Source organism: Theobroma umbraticum, unplaced genomic scaffold (genome assembly GCF_002168275.2).
Source record: "Theobroma umbraticum cultivar Fairchild unplaced genomic scaffold, ASM216827v3 scaffold_86.0, whole genome shotgun sequence".
Lineage (NCBI taxonomy): Eukaryota > Viridiplantae > Streptophyta > Magnoliopsida > Malvales > Malvaceae > Theobroma > Theobroma umbraticum.
In genome coordinates this window covers 3328208-3339899 of record NW_018397263.1, presented here as the reverse complement: position 1 = coordinate 3339899, position 11692 = coordinate 3328208, and the positions used below count along the sequence as shown (strand labels likewise).

At 36.5% G+C, this 11692-nt stretch overlaps 1 protein-coding gene across 2 annotated transcripts; it reads left to right on the top strand.

Moving 5' to 3' along the window:
* The first annotated feature begins 983 nt into the window (after positions 1–983).
* On the top strand, positions 984–7352 carry PP2-A15 (phloem protein 2-A15). Of its 2 annotated transcripts, XM_089784323.1 has the most exons (5): positions 984–1016; positions 1535–1653; positions 5393–5988; positions 6112–6159; positions 6964–7352. In XM_089784323.1, the coding sequence occupies exons 2-3, from the start codon at positions 1571–1573 to the stop codon at positions 5853–5855; spliced, it is 546 nt and encodes a 181-aa protein (XP_089640449.1). In that variant the 5' UTR covers positions 984–1016; positions 1535–1570; the 3' UTR covers positions 5856–5988; positions 6112–6159; positions 6964–7352. The 2 variants fall into 2 exon arrangements, with proteins under 2 accessions (XP_089640449.1, XP_089640448.1); XM_089784322.1 differs by lacking the exon at positions 6964–7352 and having other exon boundaries at positions 6112–6202.
* Positions 7353–11692: the final 4340 nt, after the last annotated feature.

Here is an 11692-nt window from a genome sequence, read left to right as displayed (position 1 = left end):
ATATATATATATAAACCTAAACGCTTGAAAAGGAAAGAAAGAAACAAAGAAAGGGTATTTATCAACTTTTCCATGGTTTGTTTTTGCCCTTTTGAAAAATTGAACCTACTTTCTACTAAAAACAAAATTTTGAAATTCCCACATTGGATCCACAAGACTATTAAAATTACTTTCATTAAAAGAAATTTTATGAAATAATTTTAGACTTTTAATGTAATAATTTCAGTTAAACCAAAATAATTCTTTAGTCACGTTTATCTATTTGTTTTTGTTTTTAATTTGTTGGCAAATAAGTTAATAAATAAAAGAATTAAAAGTAAAATAAAAGGCCAAAAAATATTCCAAAATTGACTAGTACATGTATAGTCCAGTCCCAGACACATTCCGCTTTTCTTAACGGGCCCCATTCCCAAATTTTAACACGACAAAAAAAGGAAGGAAGAAGAAGACAGTCCCTAACATCTTCCCTCAAGTTCTTGCCCACCTCCCCCACAACACATTTTCCCGGAAAAACCGAAAAAAAAAGGAAATGCTAGAAAACACCAGGAAAATTTCTCCCTCACCAACCACTCCGCCTCCTTTGTTCACTCGTCCCACCACCCTGACTTAAAAACAAAAACATATTTTCTTAAAGAACGCTTTGAAATTCACTGTGAATTTTATAAATAGAAAAAAGATAATAATAAAGGGACGTGAGAAGGATTCGATGGGTTCGTCTCTATCGAACCTAACGGAAGGAATCTATGGGACAGCGATGGGACCGGGATTGGGGGATATACCGGAGAGCTGCGTGGCGTGCGTTTTCACGTACTTGACGCCGCCAGAGATTTGCAATCTGGCGAGGTTGAATCGTGCCTTTAGAGGGGCGGCGTCGTCGGATTCAGTTTGGGAAAAAAAGCTACCGAGCAATTACCAAGATCTGCTGGTTTGATGCCACCTGAAAGGTACCAGAATTTGTCCAAAAAGACATTTTTGCCCTTCTCTCTCGCCCGATACCTTTTGATGATGGAAATAAGGTGGGTCGTTAATAAGGTTTTTTTTCTCTCATTTTTGGTTAATTTGATTTTTGTTTTAAATATTTGTTTCTGGGTGTTTTAGTTTTGGGTTTTGGGTTATTTTTATTTATATGTTTTTTTTTTTGGGAACGATTGAAATTGACGGCTAATGCCATTAATTTCTGTTTTTTAAATACTTTTTGGTTAATTTATTTTTTCCTTAAAAATTTTGTTTCTGACTGTTTGAGCTTTGCGGGAAGTTAATATGTTTATTTCTTTCTTTATTTATTTGGGAAGGATTGGAAATGTGGGTTTTGAGTGCTTTAAGTGGTGGGTTAATGTGATTTTTTTATTTGGATTTAAACAAAATATTTAGATTTCTAGGGGAGGAAAGGAGAGTTTTCTTTTTTTTTGGGTTGGGGTGGGTGGGAGTAGGGTTTTGGGGGTTTTTTTTTTCTTTAGTTGCTTTACTTTGAGTTCAATAATAATTAGTTATGAATGAGGGAAGATTAGTGATGATTTAAATTGGATTGGTGCAGGAAGTATGGCTGGACAGAGTGACAGGGAGGGTATGCATGGCAATATCTGCAAAAGGGATGGCGATAACCGGAATTGATGATCGGAGATATTGGAATTGGGTTTCTACTGAAGAATCTAGGTTAGATATCATCATATTTTGATACTAAAGTTACTAGTGGAATTTGTTGATGTTTGACATTTGACTTAATATGGAATTGAGCTACTTGTATCTTGTAATATTTTTAGCAATCGTTTTAACCACCATGTCAGATTTTAGCATTGATTGCTTCAAGAAGCATAAAATAGAATTAATTGTTTGTTGATTCTGCTTCTACTTGGAGCATAGAGATGTATGAAGCTGCATATTTGTTGGAATTGAATATTCGGTGAATTGTATTGTCAGCTGCATGTCTTATTTATTGTTTGGTGGAAGGAAAAGCATTTGGGTGCTACTTAACTGCTACTTTCTAGGCTTTTGTTGCTTGTTGATGTGTCCTGTTCAAATGGTATTATGTGTAAAGGCTGAAACCTCAGAAAGTTTGCATCTTTGTTGCTCATTCAATTTTAATCCATGATGATGGGACCTTTTATTTAATATCTTTAAAGATGATGTTTAACCTCATTGTTAATCTCAAGGGATGCTTGATGAGTTGGAAGAGGTGTACAAGAAAAGATCATTTTGTTAGATAGATCGTAGACTTGTATCTTGCAATAAGGAGATGACCGAGCTTTCATGAATGTTGATAGTGCTGCCTAGTGTAAGCTGCCTTTTGTCAAAATTTTCTAGGAAATTGAGGCGTTTTATGTGTCTAGAGACTAGAGAACCTTGTATAGATGTTTTAACTTTTCCATTATGGTTGGTTTGTGTCATCATAGTATCGTTTTGAGCCTTGTCTAGTTTGGATTAGGATTGGCATTTTAATGGCGAACCTCTTTGTTGAATATTTAAAGAAGCATATTGATGCTGAAATGTTAAGCTTCTGCTCTCTATGCTGGAACCAATGTTTGTACGAGTGCTACCATGCTGGAGCCAATGTTTCCTCATCAGTGTAGGATAAGAGTTAATAGACATTGATCAGTTACCTATACAATGAAATTAAACCATTTTCCTACTTTCTTTCTGCCTGTACTTCAGTATGCTACCTTTTTCCTTTAACATTTTTGAGTTGTCGTGAGCAAAGGTTGTCTTCTTCTCTTGCTTAGCACTCTTTGAAAGTGTTTTGTTTTTTTGTCGGATAATTCACTCTTTGAAAGTTCATCTTTTCTGTAGAAGTTTGTACTTGCCTTGAGATGGTTATTTATTGTCCAAGTCCTCAACCAAATTGGTTGCTTTGCTCTTTCTCATAATTACCTCTAAAGTAATCTCTCATATTATATATGTTTTAACCCTTTTTTAGGCCACAGGATATTTTTCCCTGTCTTATGCTTCAAATTGTATTTCACACTTTGTTAATTCCTTTAAGATTTCACCCTCAGGAATTGGGATGATAGTCCAAAAATTCTGGGTAGACTCAAAAAATTCCTTTTGTTGCATAGACTGACTCTTCTAGCTTTTTTATATCTGTTTCTCATTCTTTTAAGTATGCTTGAAGTTATTAAGGGATGCTAGATGCTAGAAACATTCAAATATGAGGGCTTTGGGACCTAGTGGCCCTTAATTGAACCTTTTCCATCATGGCTACTTATTTGACTGACCTAATTGAAGACTGTCATATGTAAGGCTAGACCAAGGTTTTGAATGTCATAGTAAGGCTAGACCAAGGTTTTGAATGTCATAGTTTCTTCTAGACACTTCCTGATATACCTTTTGCTAAGTAGCAAGGCATGGTTAAGAATGTTTGGGCTTAGAATTTATCTTTGATTTTCATATTATCAATCTTCTTATCTTCTGATATATTCAAAAAACACTACAATGAAAATCTGTGTTTTATAAATGGACTTTACGCTTTGCAATCCACTTCTCCTAGCATCGTGACAAGGCAGGCTGGTTCAGGTTTCTTTGAACCAAGTGATGATCAATTCATTGATGCCTTACATGGAGCATTTTTTATTTATTTATTTACGATAGCTAGGTCATATGATAAGAGGGTAGCCCTTCACTTTCCCGTAAACTCTCCAGTCCTTGATTTAGGCATGGTATGATCTTGAGTTCTTGATGCAATTACTGAAGTACTCTGAGTGTTTCGACCTAGGAGTGTTTTATGAGTGACAGCTTGGTAGAAACACATATTTATTGCTTAGGCATGTGTCCAGGTTTCAGTACTCTCACTCCATTTTTTCATTGGTTACTTACCATGATTCAACCTTTTTTTTTGTGTTAACTGGAAATAATTCCAGTGTTAATTAGAAAAATCAAGATGACAGAAAATCTGATCCTGGCAATCAATGTATTTTTCTGTTTTCTGGTGGAGCATGATCTGATTTTTAAGGGTCACTTTTATCTCACAATTATATGCCATGGCATTTTCAGTTTTGAGTAATTGCTATCACTTTTTTCTGTTCTGCTCTTCAGGCAGTGTTAGTGATGCTTTTACACAGGTAGCTGGTGTATCAATGGGGCCCTTATTCGACTTACGTTTTTTTGTTGTCCAATGTTTTTAGAAAGATAAATTTTCCGAGTTCTAAAGGCATGTGTTTGTAGATGTCTCTTGGTCTTTTTCTTTTCTAGTGTTAGAATTTATTTGCATATATATCTTTTATGGCAGACGCAAGGTTAGATAGTGCAAACTACAATTTTCATCTCATATATGGTTGTTGTTAGTTTTAGTGGCTTGTTGATTTTATGATCTGATGTTTTTCCAACTGAAATAAATTATGTGCATCTTTTCCTTTTGAACCACATTTTTCTCCCCGTTTAACTATCGCTTAATTAGTACTTGGTCCAATAATGTGCCAATTTTATCTATTGATTGCAATTCATTTGTCCTTTAAAATTTTTGCTCAGGCTTCCTTAGCCCTGTTGGCCTACAAAGATAATGGCACATAATATAGTGATAGCAATAGTCACTTATGGCTTTGAGGAATATGGAGCAATGTTATTGCTTATATATTAATTCTTATTCTGTTATTAACCAAAAAAAATATGTGCTGAGTATTGTTTTGTCTTTATCATTATGAGAGGACACACGCTTGATGGAAGTAGGAACCAACATCATTTGAATATACTGGAGAAAAAGGAGGAGGTTTGGTTGTGTGCTTCTCTGAAGTAATTCTTTCACAATAAGTGCTTTGCTTTCAAAATTTCCTTGTTTACTGTCAGGGTAGTTCCCAACCCTTTGTTTGACAATTTCACCTCCTGAGTGTAGTAGTTTACCTTTTTATCTTTTGATATTCTGTTATTTAAATGTAAAATGGTAAGACTTCTTTCTTTATATTTGTCTGGGTTGAAAGCTTAAATTTTGTGCATTCTGTCTGTACCTCATCAACTCATGTAGGTTGCGACCATAATCTATTCCTTTAGCTCTGTGCAACATGACAGATTGCATCACCCTTGCCCTCATCTTCCTTATTTCTATGATCAGATTTCAGTGTGACAGGAGATTGGGTTCCCAGGATACTGAGTTTAATCTTTCTTCATGGTGCTTAATTAGTTAAACAAAATATTTGAAGGGATATTTTGATGATTCTGTTCTAGCTATGAAAACATTATAGCCTTTAATTGCAAAATTTTTTTTACACTTTTTAATGTCTCTAACGATTCTACATAAACGCGGAAAATTTTCAATTTCTGCAGTCAGTGTTCAGATTTTTATGCCATCCAAAAATTTATTTTCCAATTGTTTGAGCCAATAGTTAAAATGTTTCCACTTTTCTTCTCCTCTTAAGCTTTCAATGTTAACAAATTTTAACAAGGACCCTCTGTGTTTGTCTTCTTGCAGATTCCATATTGTGGCATATTTGCAGCAAATATGGTGGTTTGAAGTAGATGGGGTAGTCAAGTTCCCTCTTCCGGCTGATATCTATACTCTTTCATTCAGGCTTCACCTTGGAAGATTTTCCAAAAGGTTGGGAAGACGGGTGTCTAGTTTTGAGCACACTCACGGTTGGGACTTAAGTCCTGTAAAATTTGAGTTGTCTACTGCTGATGGTCAGCTAGCATCATGTGAGCACTGTTTAGATGATAACGAACAAGATTATGATTATGGAAACCTTAAGCGTGGATGCTGGATAGAGTACAAGGTAGGGCAATTTATTGTCAGTGATTCAGAACCAGCAACTGAAGTCAGATTTTCCATGAAACAGATAGATTGCACACATTCTAAAGGAGGGCTTTGTGTAGATTCTGTATTTATTATCCCCACTGACCTAAAAGAGCGTAAAAGAAGAGGGGTTTTGAAATAACCAGAAACACGCCAGAGTTGTTTGTTATTATCAATGATCCCTGGAAATTCCATGTGGGGTTTCACATACAGCTTATACTTCTAAAGGCATTTGTTCTTTTAGAGGATATCATCTTATTTGGTTTTTGGAGTAGGTATGTGTCCTCTATGGTTATGTAAGTTTCACTACCATGTATTTGATCCAGTTTTGTTTCCTTTTACACCTTTGCAGATAAAATTAAGAGGTTTTGCTTTGTTTATCATCTTGTTTTCACCAGGTGCTTTCTGTTAAAAAATTTTCGTATCTTAGTTGTGATGCAAATGAGGTACAATTCTTTCTTAAGTCTTATGACAGTTTTATTCCCTTTATTGTTTCTTTATATGTTTAGAAAAGTTTCATGATGCTAGGAGAAGCCTTGTGTGCTCTCCTCCTATCTCTACGAACTTTTAACTGCTGTGATAAATTTGTGACATTATTTTCAGTAGTTATCACCATAATGAATCTGTGTATTAATTATGTAATTCATGGCATCTCTACTCCAACTTTGGTTGTTTAAGTGGTGGATCATGTGCAGATTTACTGCTTTTATTAAGTATGATTGCCATAGTGATTGTGGAACTGTTAACTGTTATATGAACTATAGCCTGTGGGTCTGCCTTACCCTTTCTGTTTGTAAATCCAACTCTAATCAGGTTGGTATGGTTTGTTAAACTGTAGCTGATACTTCTTGTTATATTGTAATAGACTAACTCAATGAGGTAGGGCGGGTTACCCACAAACTCATCAACCTGAATGACATGGTCAAAATCATTGTATGCTCATTATCCTTTTAGCTTATTTGTCTTGCTATTCATCTTCCTCTCACTTCTACCCTGGTTTTGTTTATCCAAAAATTCATGGATTGATCTTTCATTTTCCAAAAGTGTAGGCAATATGTTGACATCATTTGCTTATCATTGCTTTTCCTTAATTGACTATTTGACATGTAGTTCAACCATTTGGTTCGTCAAATTGATTGATTCTGTTTTCATTTCATTTGTCATATGGTATTAAAAATTTAGAGAAGAAAACAAAATCTCACAACTCCTACCTGGCCTTGTCATGGTTTGGATTGGCTTGTTTTTTGTAGGTAGGTGGTCCAGTTTCGAATCTTTGAATAAATTGTCATTCATTGGTTCGTTCTAAAGTTGTTGTAAGATAAGACTGAAGTAAGCTGCATTCCTAGTGTAAACTCTGTCCTTAGGCCGATAGTCCTCTTTACTAAAGGTTGGTCCAGGAGTCGTCTTACAGCTGTGAGCAAATGAAAGAGGTTCATGCTAGGCTGGACCACCAGGAAGAAGTTTTGGCTGCTTAAAACACAGTTTATGTGGTAAAACATTTTTCTCATTGTGCCCATGCATTTTGTGATCATGTATTCCTTTCTGACTGGGACCAAACCAGGTGTTTGAATATTTTGAACTTATGAAATGATTGTTTTCTTACCCCCTCCCCTCCCCTTTTTGTTTGGAACGAAGTAGTTAAATACTTGTTCTTTTCCAGTCAGGATTACAACTTTTTAGCAGAAATGAAGACTATCATCATGCTTTTTCTCTTATTGCTTTTAGATACATTAATTCTACGTCTGTGGTTGTGATTAGGTTGCTGTTATTTGCAGTTTGGTTTCATTTGAATCACATCTGTCTTTTTCTCCAAGTTAATTGTTGAAGACTTTAACCGGCAGGTGTAATGTTTTACTTGGACTTGAACTAGTCCTTTGCGTCCGGATCATTTAACATTGAGATTAGCGTTTCGATTCACTTTTTGTTTTATTATGATTATTGTTATAAATTTTAATCATAGCTGTTTCAAAATGCTATGCCATTGGCAAGGTTAGGCCCCATCCAAGTGTCAACTTTCTCTTGAAGATGATCACGTTTCAGTTGCAAAGGTGAATAACATGTTCCTTTTTCCACATGGGTTCTTTGCCTTCCCATTAAATACCTGGTTCATGAAATCTCATGTAGCTTAACATTTAGACATTGGTCCACGATCGGCGCAGCCGCCCTAACTTTCTTGTTCATTTCTCGAGCCAGCCATCGTCCATGAATTAGTTCTAATAGGTTTAAAGGGGAGCATCTAACCCCCTCTGTATCTCTAAAGCTTGCCTAAATCAGGACAGGACCACTGGCGGTCTCAACAACATTTTATAACCTAGACAGCCGCTTATTACCTTAAACTTGGTGTTTAAGACCGTTCTTAAATCTTAAACCTAGACAACCGGGAGCAATCTTGTGGTGTAAGACCGTGTGGATCTATGTCTCTTGGTTGCTTGTTTGGCATTGAAATGCTACTTAGCATTCGCGTAATCATCTTTCCTGCTTTGCCAACAAGTCATTGTTACTTGGAATATCAAAGCTTGATTATAGTTTCATGCATATCATATTTAAGAATTTTGGTTGTAGGTTACATTAAACTTTGCCTGAAATATAAAACTATTTGCCATCAGGGTAATCATTATTATTGTTAGCTTCAAATCCATCAATTTGACGTCTAAACTTTACGGCTATAAATTGAATTAGGTCCTCCTCCTCTATATGCTCTGTTCCAACCAAAAGATTGATGCTCTCTCTTTCAATTAATGTTTTGTGTGCTATGTCAACCAATTACTCAAATCTAATCTGCAAGAATAAAGTTTATTAGCTATAGCTTGGTACCAAGAAATAGCTGGCCCAATCTAACATTAATGTCCAGATCTCTTAGGAATCATGTACTTTCCTTGCTGTGCCGGTTTCTAGATTTCTCTTACAAAGGTCAAGTTCTTTTCATCAAGTGTGTTTGATTTGAGCCTGTGTTTTGCAATCTTAAGACTTTAAACTTTTAAAAGTACCTAGAAAGATAGCAATGAAAAGCGAGTGGTAGCTGCTCATGTTGTTCTCCGACCGTACAGTCTCATCTGTTTGAGGTCTTTGCCCCATTGGGTCTGAAAACTTTTGGTTCTTTTGGGCTTTGATGGGGGGTGGGTCACTGACCCAATAGAGAAACTGTTGAGGAAATGTTTTGCCTTTGAAAGATAAGTGAAAATTTTTGTTGTTAGTTTGGTTTTTTGGTTTGTATCTCCCCAGGGTTCAATGTTATTGTGCTTGTGTCAAGATGATGTTTCAAACTGAGATGTTTCAGTAGAATTTTAGGGGGTTGATAATGAAATGAGGAAGCATTGAGATGGCATGTTCATCATCTCGTGGATGAAAAAAGGTGAGGACGCTGGCTACAAAGCTTTAATGGGCTGCACCTCTAAAGTTAAACCTTTAGAGCCTAGCAGCCCTATAGCTTGCTGACATATCTCCTGTTTATGTAAGTAAGGTTTTCCCTTTTCTAACAGGTAAAGGGTAAATTTTCACTTGAAGTTTTCCCGAATAATGACACGAACAATCACAAAAAATAAAGAAAAAAAAAATATTATGGAAACTGGGCACTGTGGTTCTGAAAGAGAAAGGTCTCCATCTGGTTTTCTTATGCCAACAAGAACAAGGTCAGAGTATTATCAGCTGCGGGAAGGATGGCCAAATTTATGGTGGGTCAAAATCTTTAACGACAAATATTTTCAATTTGTCTGTGCCATGGTGCACATCTTCACTGTGTATAACAGTGTCTCTATGTAAATGTCCCAATTAATATTCCAGACAGCTTCAGATTTAATTTTTCTGTTATATACTCAGAGGCTTACTGTACTTACTTGCAATGTCTTAAATTGAAAATGTCCATGGCTTCTTCTGTCTTTGTAAATTTCTTTCCTAAAAAAGCATGTGGTTGTCTTCCTAAAAGTTGTTGGTTGATGTGTTTATTTCACCCCCTTTATTTTATATTCCATAATAATGTAATAGTTTTATTCATGAGAAGAAACCCAAGATTTACTCCTGTTTACTGAAGTTCAATGCTTCATCTTGTTGGAGGCAAAATTACTTGTCAGGGAAAGTTGAGTAAGACAGAAGAAGAAGAAGACGAAGGAAAAAAAATATTAATTTGAGGTCGTGACATTGGGATTAGAGAAGCTGGCATCTAGGAAGCAATGGGTGTCCATTTATTTTATTTATTTCTATTTTTTTCTCTTTGGATAAGTGTAAAGGTTGTGGTGCCTGCTTTAGGGGAAAGTGCAAGTTTTTCTTGCTATTTAAACAAGCAAAAAGGACAGAACAGAAGAAGTTGAAGCACAAATCCAGATGATTTAAATCTGTTAAAAACCTTTTTATCTTTCTCAAATATCTTGGGGTCCTGCCGTTCTAGTTATGGAATATGAAGTGTTGTTGTCACTTGTCACCCAACTCAGATTTTATTATATATTAATATATCTTATAATAAACAGAGAAGAAAGGAATACAGGCAGCGACTTCTGGCCGCTGTCTCATCTCTTTCAGGATTTGGGGCTCAATATATCAATACTCTGATATACATCTCTTCTTACCGTTAACTATTTCACGTTTGTGTTCTGCCAAAAGATACTCTTCCTCCTCTCACCTCTCTCTCTCTTTATCCGCTCTACCTTCCCGCGCCTTCCCGCCCGTTCCCAAACGATCCGCCCTCCCCCTCCTCCTCGCCCCCCCCCGCTTGCCTGAAGCTCTTATATAGCTAGGCCTGACCCCACAATTCATTCAATTCAATTGCAGAATGGCTATTCAGCAAATCCAAGCCAACCCATCAGGACAAAAAGACAGAGAGAGAAAGGAAAAAAAAAAAAACAAAAAACAAAAGGGAGAAAGAGAGACAGATTTCTTCTTTCCCTGCTGTGATACGGCAAGTTAATTAAGGTGGTATAGGGAGGGTGAAACAATAGGATGAGCCCAACTCTCCCTTTCTTTTTTTTAAATGAATTCTCTACATACCACTCTAATTCTTTTCTGCTTTGCGTTTGTGCTTTATTTTGTGCAGTAAGAGGTGGCAGGTTTTGGTGCATTGATATTGTGCCACCTCTCTTCTCTTAAGGTCGCTTCCTACGTACCATTGTGGCCTCACCTATGCCTCATTTTTGGCTTGTCAGTTTTCAACAGTATTTCCCTATCTCTACATTACCACCATCTTAGCAAGATCTAAATTTAATTATTTCAAAGATGGTAAGGGATAGAGTAGAGGGCACTTAGTATATGGTGGGTGAGGACTGAGGAGGAGTCAGGTCGAGGCGTGAGAAAGAGAAGGCATAATGTCAGTTGTATAGAGGCAGGTTTCTGGGACCAGATGGAGACCTATGATTGCGCATTTGCAATTTCTTTCTTCTTTTTTGTTTTTTTCCTCGCTCTCTCTCTCCATTTTACTTCTTCTTCTTGTAATTAACCGACAAGAGTCCAGCTATCTCTCCCTTTAAATTTACACATTAAACTTTGTTGCACCCCAAAAGTGAAGTAGAGAGAACCCTCACGGTGTTTTTTCCTTCACACGCATTCACTTTGTTGCACCCCAAAAGACGAGTACAGAGAAGAAAGAAAACCTTGCCCAACTCTGCCTTGCCACGCGTCTTTAAGCTCACTCTCTCTCTCTCTCTCTGCCCCTCTCGCTTTCTCTTGGTGGTCCATGTATTCCCGAGAGAGGAGCACTCTTTAGAATACAGAAAAACTTTGGTCGATTTGAAGGAATTAGAAGAGGGAAGATCAAAGTCCAGGCGACACAAGTCAAAAATGGATTGGAATGGCACCTTACGGACCTTTGCTTCTCGACCAGAACCTTCTCTTAACTTCCTCTACAACTATAACTATGATCAATATCCAGGTACAGTCACTCCCTCAATCAGCATTCTGTCTTTTCTTTCGTCCACTTTCTTCATGTGTTTGGAAGCATAGAAGGCTAGCTTCATACTACTTTCTTTCTTTAAGTTCACTTGAAACTTGAAAGAA

Bases quoted from the DNA above. Each gene is read 5' to 3' on its own strand.
- PP2-A15 (XM_089784323.1), top strand. From the start codon at position 1,571: ATGGCAATATCTGCAAAAGGGATGGCGATAACCGGAATTGATGATCGG. The intron at 1,654-5,392 runs GTTAGATATCAT...GTCTTCTTGCAG, and splicing joins GTTTCTACTGAAGAATCTAG to ATTCCATATTGTGGCATATT.